The sequence below is a fragment of the Nematolebias whitei genome, chromosome 8, assembly GCF_014905685.2.
Source record: "Nematolebias whitei isolate Nwh7 chromosome 8, NemWhi1, whole genome shotgun sequence".
NCBI lineage: Eukaryota > Metazoa > Chordata > Actinopteri > Cyprinodontiformes > Rivulidae > Nematolebias > Nematolebias whitei.
In genome coordinates, this window is record NC_056505.1 from 42,339,871 (window position 1) to 42,351,728 (window position 11,858).

The 11,858-nt window shown below is 38.7% G+C and overlaps 1 protein-coding gene across 1 annotated transcript in view; it reads left to right on the forward strand.

Moving 5' to 3' along the window:
• The window catches only part of cacna1ba (calcium channel, voltage-dependent, N type, alpha 1B subunit, a), a 668,325-nt gene that overhangs the window by 274,590 nt on the left and 381,877 nt on the right, over window positions 1-11,858 (forward strand). The window contains exon 22 of the mRNA XM_037680745.1: window positions 4,901-5,007. Coding sequence (XP_037536673.1) covers window positions 4,901-5,007 — 107 coding nt within the window. The remainder of the gene's footprint in view (window positions 1-4,900; window positions 5,008-11,858) is intronic.

An 11,858-nucleotide genomic window follows, 5' to 3' on the forward strand; every position in this document is an offset into this window, starting at 1 on the left:
AGACAGACAGACAGACAGACAGACAGACAGACAGACAGACAGACAGACAGATAGACAGATAGACAGATAGACAGATAGACAGATAGATAGATAGATAGATAGATAGATAGATAGATAGATAGAGTGGCGTTTTAAACCCTTCCCACACTCTAGCAATATTCTTAACAATGTTTCTAAGCTCTAAACGCTCTAAAAGAACAAAGCATGTCATGATCTCCGCTCTCTCTGCCACCTGTCAGTGCTATCGGTCACGCCCACTTCTCCACCGCAGAGCGGAGATCCTGACATGCTGCAGAAGGGAGCTTCTCTCTATACATGTGGGCTGCTTATTGGTGCAGCAGGTGCTAAATCATTTTAAATTATTTATTTTAAATAAAAAATCCATGCCGATCGTGCGGCTCGACCATCAATCAGCCAATTATGTGTCATGTCTAATCTTACTTTAAAAAACCGCAATAGAGCGAGTCCGCTAAAGTCAAACCGCAATGTAGTGAGGGACTTCTGTACATCCAACTGGCCTCAAAATCACAGACCATGTGTAACCATACCAGCCCCTGTGTTCATTGTCCACAACATATGCCTGTCCATACTATAACCCCACCACCACCCAATGGCCACTCGATTCACAACGTTTACATCAGCAAACTGCTCACCCCTCAACACCATTCACACAGTCTGCCATCTGCCCTGTACATGGAAAACCAGGGTTCATCTGTGAAGAGAACACCTCTCCAACCTGTCATATGCCACTGAATGTGTGCATTTGCCTATTCACGTCAATTATAACAACAAATTGCAGTAATTTGGAGACTCTGATGAGGATAATGAGCATACAGATGAGTTTCCCTGAGACAGTTTCTGACTGTTTGTGCAGAAATTCTTTGGTTCTGCAAACTTGATTGTTGCAGCATTTGTCCAGGTGGCTGGTCTCAGACGATTTTGGAGGTGAAGATGCTGAATGTGGAGGTCCTGGGCTGGTGGGATTATATATGGTCTGTTGTTATGAGGCTGGTTGGATGTACTGCCAAAATCTCTGAAACGTCTTTGGAAACTGCTTACGGTAAAGAAATCAACATTCAGTTCTGGTGGACATTACTGCAGTCAGTGTGCCAACCGCACGCTTCCTCAAAACATGTGATGTCTGTGGTCTTTTATTGTGGGCAGCTTAAGGAAGCCTAATGTGCAGTTCATTCAACCATTATTTATACAAGTTAGACTCATAGAGTCACAAGGACAGAAACCTGTTTTAAACAAAGAACACAGATGAGGTACAGACAACAATAAACAGCCTTAAAATGCATATAAAATGAAAAGTGAATAAAAGTACTTTGTAAAACAAAACAAATTAAAATCAAGCTACATTATAAAGCAGTGTAAATACTAAAAAAGTCTGCGTTGTTTTTTGCCATGAAATTAACAGCTGTTTAAAATCGCTTAGAGAGGTTAACGTCAAGAACGTCAGATTTTTTTTGCAAGATATTCCAGGATACAAGAGCGGCAAAGGAGAAGGTCCTTTTTCCTAGTTCGGTACGCACTGAGGGAACACTACATGTAATGATGGCCTGGAAGCGCACGCTGCAGCTGCACTGACGAAGTGACATGTAGGAGAAGATGTATGAAGGCAACAGACCAAGAAGTGATTTAAAGATGAAAATGTACCAGTGGGAGAGTCTGCATGAAGTTAAGGATGACCAGTTAATCAGTGAATACAGGGTGCAATGGTGGGTATGATAGTTACAGCCAGTTATGAATCTTAACGCACCATGAAAGACAAAATCCAACATCTGCAGGGTACTTGCAGGAGCATTCATGTAAATAATGTGACTGTAGTCAATGACTTGTAGGAAAGTAGCAGTTACAAGGTGTCTGCTAGATTTCATCCCAACCAGATTGTTTCAAGAGGTATTTCCCCAAATTAATGTCCACATCTTGGATCTACTTAATTTGTCTTTAATGAATGGTTACGTACCACAGCGATTTAAGGTTGCTGTATTTAAACCTTTACTTAATAAGTTTGACCTTGAGTCAGAAATTCTGGCCAACTATAGACCTATATCTAATCTAACTTTCATCTCAAAAATTCTAGAGAAAATAGTTGCAGGTCAGTTGCGTGAACATCTACAAATAAATAATCTGTTTGAAGAGTTTCAGTCAGGGTTTAGAGCTCATCATTGCACAGAAACAGCACTAGTAAAAGTCACTAATGATATTCTCATGGTCTCAGACAATGGACTTGTGTCTATACTGGTCCTGTTAGACCTCAGTGCTGCATTTGATACAGTTGATCACAATAATTTACTACAGAGGCTTAAATGTGTTATTGGGATTACAGAAACAGCTCTAAAATGGTTTAAATAATTTATCTGATAGATTCCAAATTGTAAATATAAATAATGAATCTTCTTCATACACCAAAGTTATTCATGGAGTTCCTCAGGGTTCAGTGCATGGACCAATACTCTTTACCTTGTATATGACAAGGTATAACAGGTAATGTTATTGAACAGCATGGGATACATTTTCTTTGTTTTGCTGATGATACTCACTTATATTTGTCCATGAAACTGAATGAATCCAGTCATAAAAACATGGATAACCCTTAATTTTCTGCTTTTAAACTCAGATAAGACATAGGTTGTGGGTTTTGGACCTGAGCATCTTAGGAATACATTTTTCAGTATTTCACTTTCTCTGGATGGCATTAATCTGGCCTCCAGTTATAATGTTAAAAATCTTGGTGTTATTTTTGATTAGGACATGTCTTTCATCCCCCACATTAAAAACGTTAACAAAACCACTTCCATCCACCTGCGTAACATCACAAAAATTAGAAACATCTTGTCCAAAAATGACTCAAAAACTGGTTCATGCATTTGTCACATCTATGCTGGACTATTGCAATGGTTTACTATCTGGGTGTCCAAATACTTCTTTTAAAAGTCTTCAGTTAATCAAAAATGCTGCTGCCAGAGTCTTAACTGGAGTTAGTAGGAGAGATCATATCTCTCCAGTTTTAGCTTCTCTCCATTGGCTCCCTGTCAAATCCAGAATTGAATTCAAAATCTTACTTCTAACCTACAAAGCTCTGAACAACCTAGCTCCATCTTATATTACAGATATTATTGTTCCATATTTTTCTAACAGAACTTTTTGCTTTCAGATTGCAGGTTTACTTGCAGTCCATAGGGTTTCCAAAAGCAGGATGGGAGGAAGATCTTTCAGTTATCAGGCTCCTCTCTTCTGGAACCAACTTCCAGTTTCTGTCCATGAGGCTGACACATTGTCCAGTTGTACCTTCGGGACAAATTGAGGTCGCCAATTGGTCATTTGCTGACACGCCTACTGGACTGATTGACAGGTTGCAAAAAAAAAAAGACAAATGAGGGAGCGCTGGCCCTGCAGCCCATACATCAGACCAGCCCACCAGGAAATGTCCATACCCTCCCGCAGCCAGACTGGATCTGACTTTAATTTGTTTGTGACAAATTCCTTTGTTTCTCACAATTTCAGTCATGGTGTCAACAGAGGAGGAGGAAGAGATTGCTTGCCTCTTGGCAAAAAAACAAAAGAAAAGGCCATAAAACCAGATCAGGAATGAAGAAGGGGAATTTAATACAAAGTACATTGGTGTCGCATACAAAACAGTCCGTCGCCATGCAGTTTATTGTGCGACACAGAGTACGCGTACGTATTCGTAAAAATTTAACTTTGCACGGACATGCCCTGCGGGCATCTGCTTCGAGTTTTATCCGGTACGCGCAGACCTCCGCATGCCCGAGTATACTGGAGGCTTTATGCTGCTATAGGCTTAGACTGCTAGAGGACAAACTATGCTAGTGTCTTTACTTACTCTGCTCAACCTGTTTTGTATTTGTAATTTTTTTTTTCTATCCTTAACATGTGTTTTTTGTCTTTTCGGTACACCTGCACCTACATCTGGACCTGCCGTTCTGTGTTCGTTTGTCTCTACTTCCTGTTCCTCTCAAACCAGCCGGTCAAAGCAGATGGCCGCTTGTCCTGAGCCTGGTTCTGCTGGAGGTTTCTTCCTTTTAAAAGGGAGTTTTTCCTTTCCACTGTTACCACTGTTTGCGCTCAGGATGGGAGACTGTGACGAAGTGAAGATTCAATGAGTCTGCTGGATCCTTAGATAGAAAACTTTACTAATTGGCTTTTCTATGTATGTGAATGTTTCTGTAAAGTGCCCTGAGACAACTTTGTTGTGATTTGGGTCTATATAAATAAACTGAATTGAATTTAATTCCTAGCATTCAGAGTTAGCCAGGATCTATTTCTGAAAAAGAAACCCAGTTTTAATAATAAGCTATAATCATGCTGTCCAATCAGCATATTGATATGCCACACCTGTGAGGTGGATGGATTATTTTAGCAAAGAGGAAGCTCACTAAAACAGATCTACACAAATTAGTGAATAACATTTGAGAGTAAAAGGCATTTTGTGTTCATAGAAAAAGTTCAAGATCTTTGAGTTTAGTTCATGAAAAATGGGAGCAAAAATAAGTGTTCCATTTATATTTTTGTTAAGTATAATATTGTAACATTTTGTTTACTTTAGATTTTTTTCATCTCGATACAAACTGGGTCAACATTTAAAAAAAAAAAGTTCTTAAACAAATGGTTAAGCTCTCAAGACATGTGAATTAGTATTAATGATGAAATGATACTAATTACACCCTAATGCCTGGATGTGAGTGGTGAAGGCGTGCACTCAGCTTTTTGTTAAGACTGAACATCCAGTGAACGGTTGACTTCTCTGCATTGATGGTGCAGAACAAGCAACAGATGGAACCCGTCATCCTGAGACATTAGGGTCCCATCTTGAGAAGAAATTGCTGAGTTATACATGTATACGTTTTTTTTTCTTCCTACATTTACTGTTGAGGATGAGGAGGAGCAGGAGGAAGCCATCAATAAGAAGCTTGCTCTCCAGAAGGCCAAGGAGATAAAGGAGGTCAGCCCCATGTCTGCTGCTAACATTTCCCTCACAGCGTGAGTCAACCTCTCTATATTTCTTACGGCTTTCCTTGAAATCTCAGTTTATCACTTTTCACAGAGAAAGAAAATCCACAGGAAGTTGTTTGTGTCCCATTAGCTCCAGACTCATCTAAAAGATACGCTCACTAACATTTAAAGAAGCATTTTAACATGACAGCTAGAAATCCTAACAAATCCTTACTGAGTGAAGCAAACTTTCATCTTTTCCTTTAAAATTATGTTTGCATTTTCTGATCCATGTCCACACTTTCATAATTTTCAAGAATAATTGTCTTCTGAGTGAGTCAAGAAACCTAAATGCCAAGAGAAAATACCATATTCTCTACATTACTCTAGATATTTATTTAAACTCTGATTTATTCTTCATGTGCAATTGATAGTTTGTTTAAAAAAAAAGATACACGCCAAGTTTGTCTGGATTGGTTAAGAAATAAGTAAGTTATAGACATTTTAGTCTTGAAAAATTGCTCAAATCGTTTTCTTTGTCTTGATCTTGAAAGCAAATGAAACAGGTCATCATATTCACATATTTTTCTTACTTCTTGAGATAATCGCATACATTTTCATTAATTAACTAAGCAATTACAATGGAGGAGTGGTGACGCAGAGGTTAGAGAAGGTGGGCCTGTGATCAAAAGGTTGCTGGTTCGACAACCCGTCCTGGAAAACATCAAAATGTGGGTGGAAAGGTGAAGCACCCACACCTGCCCCCACCCTCTTTTGTCCCACTGTGGGCCCTTGAGCAAGACCCTTAACCCCCACCATCTGCTCCTCCGGGTGTCCTAGATAGCAGCTCTCTGCTCCACACAGAGGGCTGTGGTAGCTCGGTGGTCTGTGGTTGTGTCAGGAAGGACATCCAGAGTAAAAGCTATTGTCAAGTCTTCCTGCAACTTAGTTCACTGTGGCAAATAGCAACAACTCCCTGAGGAAGGGAGCAGCCAAGAAAAAAGAAAAAATCGGTTGCATTAAAAATAGACTGTTGGGGGCCAAAGATAAAGCATTTCTGCTGTTTTGCCTTTGCTAATACACATCAATCAAGCATCATCATGTTCAGGGTCTCAAAACCACATTCTCAGCATAAGATAGTCATGAAAGTCTGTCAGTTTGTAGAATAAATATTATATTTTAGTGTTACCTACCTGTATATACTGTAGTTTCATTGTTATGCTGATAATTGTCAGATTTATCTGCTCTTAAAACCCAACAGTTCTTGCTCCATTCACCCTCTGTTAAAACGTCTTGATGACATCACGGCATGGATGGCTTCAAATTTGTTAAGATTTGATGATCAGAAAACTGAAGTCATTGTGTTTTGCCCTGGCTCTACTTCTGACACGCTCTCAGAAAACCTTGGCCCTCTTGAGCCCTATCTTAAGCAGTCTGCTGATTTTAGACTGACTTTAAGTTTAACAAACATATCAACTCTGTTCTACAAAAAAGCTTCTTCCAGTTAAGGCACATAGCTAAGTTTCCTTGACTGATGAAGCCTTCCGGATCGAAGGCGAAACGTTTCAGCACAAAAAAAAGAAACTGTCCAGATGACCTGACTGAAAAATGTTGCATATAGCTAAGCTTAAGTCAGTGTTGACCAGATCTGACCTTGAAAAAATAGTCCACACATTTGTTACAACCCGGCTGGATTACTGTAATGAGCGTTATGTTGAGGTCAGTCAGATTTTCATTTCACGTCTCCAGTTCGTCCAAAATGCTGCAGCTCAGCTTTTGTTTTGTCAGCTGTTTTTGTCTTCCCTTCACTGGCTCCCTATGTATGTCAGAATGGATTTTAAAATTCTCCTACTAACCTGTAAGTGTCTACATGTCCTTGCACCCTCATACCTCTCTGATATTCTTCAACCTTATGTTCCTTCTTGGGTGCTGAGATCATCTGACCAGCTGCTTTTGGTTGTACCAAAAACCAGGATGAAGCTCAGAGGAGATAGGGCTTTTTCAGTTGTGGGCTCTAAACTTTGGAACGTACTGCCCCCCCCCAACATTAGATTGGCCCCTTCAATCCTGTTTTTAAATATCTTTTAAAAAAAACTGTTTTCACAGATATTTTGACCCAGTGTGAGTTGTTTTTATATTTTATTGTTCCATGTTCTGTTTATTTTCTCCTGATGCTTTTAAATTAATTATTTTTTTCTTTTAATCTTTTTCTTTTTTTGTTCAGCACTTTGGTAACAACCTGTTTTTTTATGTGCTTTACAAATAAATTTGACTTGACTTAAATGAGTGCTTTGAACCTGAACATGCTTTTTAAGCTTGTTGAACCGGAGCTACATTTTCTTCATCCATGAACCGCATGAAGACAAGGGAATAATCTTTCCAATTAAAAGTGAGGTGAAAGACTAACTTCCTGTCTACCCCATACCAAGAATTTAATGGGAAATATTCCCAGGCCATTGAAAAATGCAATAACTGTATTGAGTTTAATGTACATATAGAGGAAAGGGTCCTCAGATCGTTGAATTTTTATTAGTAATTTTATTCTGAAGGGGTACCACTTGCTTTCCGGTTCTGAAGCAAGAAATTATTAAATCAAACTCAAGTTTTATTTTTAGTGAGTTCTTTTTGTATTAAATTCAAATGTCAAATATAATAAAAACGCTTTATTTATTTTATTTATTTATTTAATTATTTCTATAGCACTTTACACAACCATGGTGATGGTGACCAAAGTGCTTAACAAAAAACAGTACTTAAAATGACAATAGGTTAAAAGCAAGAAAACACAACATAATAGCACAAATAAAACCAGAAATGCCACCACATATTTATGTACTAAAAGCTTGTTGGAATAAAAAAGTCTTAAGCTTCGATTTAAAAGGGCCAAGTTCAGTAATCTGACGCAGATCAAGTGGGTGCTTATTCCAGAGTCGAGGTGCAGCTGCAGAAAAGGCACGGTCACCCCAGCGTTTATATTTAGTCCTTGGAACAGAGAGCAGGAGCTGGCTGTCTGACCTCAAAGATCTGGAGCGGGCAGAGAAACTTAGCATCTCAGTTATATAAGGAGGAGCAAGGCCATTCAGAGCTTTAAAAACAAATGATAAAAGTTTAAAACCTATTCTAAAACGGACAGGGAGCCAATGTAGTGAGAATAAAACAGGTGTGATGTGGTCCCATCCAGGAGTGTTGGTTAAAAGGCGCGCTGCTGCATTTTGTACAAGCTGGAGGCGACTCAGTGATGACTGTGGTACACGGACATACAGAGCGTTACAATAATCGAGCCTAGAACTGATAAAAGCATGAACAGCTTTCTCCAGGTCTTGACAATTTAAAAAGGGTTTGACCTTTTTTAAAAGGCGTAAATACAAGAATCCCGACCGGACAACAGAAGCAATATGTTTGTCAAAGTGTAAAGCCTTATCAAAGGTCACCCCAAGGTTTTTCACACAGTCACTGAAGTTAATGTCCAAATTTCCCAGGCCAGTTGCATCTTTGTCACCAAATAAAATCCATTCTGTTTTACTGTCATTTAAAAACAGGAAGTTCTTGTTTAGCCAATGTTTGATTGCAGAGATGCAGTCAAAGAGAGAAAGCATTGGGTTATTGGATCCTGGCCTTAATGGTAAATAGATCTGCAAATCATTTGCATAAAAATGAAAGTTGACATTGTGTTGTCTTATAATAGATCCAAGTGGCAACATGTATAATGAAAAGAGCAAAGGACCCAAAATGGAACCCTGGGGCACCCCACACCGATGAGGGGCTGTAAAGGAAGAGAAGCCATTGAGCAAGAAAGAAAAGGTTCTATCAGATAAATAGGACTTGAACCACTTCAGAGCAGTACCACTAATCCCAACAAAATCATGGAGGCGAGACAGAAGGACAGAGTGGTCCACAGTGTCAAAGGCTGCTGTAAGGTCGAGGAGCACCAGAGCTACTGGGCGCCCAGAGTCAACTGACTGAGCTATGTCGTTATGAACTTTCAATAATGCAGATTCTGTGCTATGCCGGGATCTAAAACCAGATTGAAATTTATCCAGGATTGTGCTTTTTTCCAGTCAAAGTACAATTTTGTGAGGTTTATCATCGATTTTGGTGAATATAAGTGGTCAAAATCAAATCATGAGTACAGCTGAAGAAATGAATGATGGCTTTAATTTGACAACACAAGATGAGGTTAGATACTTATTTTCTAACTTTAATATGGTAAATTATGAGGTTTAAAAGCAGAGTAAAATATCATCTATAAGTTAACTAAATGAAGTAGGCAGATGTAATCTGTAAACTTAATTCTAATTAATAATGATGAATTTTTTTTAGACTGGATAACTTCTTATCTTGGGCATCAGACACCAGCAGAGAGAAGGAGCAAGTTTTTCCTACCGATTGGAGAGTGTAATTCAACTGTCGCGGGTTACCAGGACTCTGTTGAGATGAGTTAAAGCGTCAAAGGTGGGATTTCCTTTGACACTGGACATCAGCTGAAATCTAGAGTGCTCGTTATCTGGCTCCCGATGGGTCAGTTGATGAGCTCCCGGAGGGCTGCATTTTCTCCTTCTGGTGGAAAAGATCTTCTGGCATAAGTTTCCAATTGTTTGGTCTTTCTCCTTCAAAAGCTTCTTCCAGACTGCCCTAAGCCAAATGTCAGAATAAATTTCTTTGACTTAGAGGGCATTACAATATTGATGGTCGAGGCAATCACAACAGAAGGGTGGACCTTTGTTTCAAGTTACTGTTTGAACTTTAATAACCTTAATAAAAATATAAATGGCTAATTTACTCTGCTTTGGTAAATTCTCAATATAACAGGATAATCAAAACTTCTAAGCAGTGTGAACGATCAATTTCCTAAAGAGATCCTCGATCGGAGGCGAGTTTTGTTTCCTATCAGGAAGAAATACATGTCTGAGGGCGTCAGAGCTACGGTGGCTGTAGACAAACTTTATATTAATGGTCAGTTGTTCAGGGAACGGGATGTCACTTGTGGCTTTATTAAAAGGAACAACAGGTTAGTTTGAAGCAGGGCTGTTCAACTGGCGGCCCGTGGGCCAAGTCAGGCCCACAGGTGAGCTAAGTTTGGTCCACCAATGGGTTCACTCTTAAAACGAAACTAGAGTTTTAACTATAAAACAATGTAACTTAATGAAATGACTAGTGGATATCTGACCCCTGGGTGCTTGGCTTTCAGTAACTGTGGTCCCCTGGGCAGTAAGTTGAATAGTCCTCGTAACACTGGACGTAAATTAACTGGCATTTGTAAATAAAATGTAAAGAACAGCTCAGTAATGTGTCTGCACTAGGGCATTAACAGAGTACTCGAGTACCACAGTATGACCGTAGGGGGCGGTGTTGCACTGTTGCAGGTCACAGAGTATGGTGTAACACTGGGTCCAATCCACCACCCATCCACTGTTTTAAGTTTCATTTCTGACGTGCTGCACATTTCTTCACATTTGCAGTTTAATAATAATAACTAATAGTTTAGTTTTTCCTGTGACTTATTTGCAGTATGATAAATGGTAGGAGCATAATATACTGTACGCTCCCAATGTTTTGTTGGTCATTTTTTTTTGTAAATAATTACCTTTTATTTCGGTTTTATTTATTTATTTATTTTTGTATCTTGAGATCTATGACATAATCAAATACTTGAGTTCTACTCGCGTTTTATTATGTTAATGTCGAGTTTAAAAATTATATACTCGTTCAACCCCTAGTCTGCACTGGTGGTGGTGAACAGTGTTAAAGCTATTCTTTTTCTTGTTTGTTTGTTTGTTTCCTCTCTTTTCCTTTTTATTTTTTTGTAATTTTTATTTTTTATTTTTACTATTTTCTCTTTTACATTTATCTGTTACCACATCACTTCATCAGTCTTTTTCTCTTCTTTACCACCCAACAAACATTTACACACAAGCACACCAAAACACACACTCGCACACACACCAGAGAACTTTATATCTTTCCACTTCTTTCACACCCAGCTTCTACTCAATATTCTTGTATCTTTCCACTTCAAACATCACTGTGTGTTTTTAAACATCTAAACAGGCAATCTCAAGCAATAACTCTGATTTTAGTTGGATCTGTTTGTCTCTATGGTGACATGCGCTGGTCAACTTTAGCTACTCAGGCACAACTATGGGCACATTAAGGTTTGTGACTTGGAATGTCAATGGAACCAGTACTCATCAAAAAAGATTAGGAATTTTTAAACCAGCTTAAAAGACTACAGGCAGATGTTGTCTTTTTACAAGAGACTCATAAATCTATTACAACTGCAGATGATCTTAAATCACCTGACTTTCCTGATGTGCTTTTTGTGCTTGTTATAACTCAAGACAAAGTGGAGTGGTAATATTAATACACAAAAATGTTAATTTTACAGTACTAGACACAGTTACAGACCCAGAGGGTAGATATTTAACAATAAAACTTTGTATAAATAACTACAAGCTGTGTATTGTCAGCATATATGTCCCAAATGTTGATGACACCTCTTTTTTTCATGATTTTTTCTCAGCATTGTCTGATCACTTGGATTGCTCACTTATACTTGGAGGTGACCTCAACTTTGGTCTAAATGAAGAACTCGACAGATGTAGTAGAGCAGGAACTCAGCGCAGTTGGCAGTCCATAAATATAGTTAAACAGTACATGAGTGATTACGGACTTTGCGATGCATGGCGATCTCTTCACCCGAACCGTAGGGAGTATACTTTCTTCTCACCTGTCCATCACTCTTACTCTCGTCTGGATTATTTTTTAGTCAGTGTAGGGGTTTTTCTTGTTTAGAAAACCAGCACCTATTAAAAATAATTACCTACAACAGAAAACAGAGATGAGTTATAATAGTGTAGTGAACTTGACCTGATGTCAAAACTTGACCTTAGGATCATATG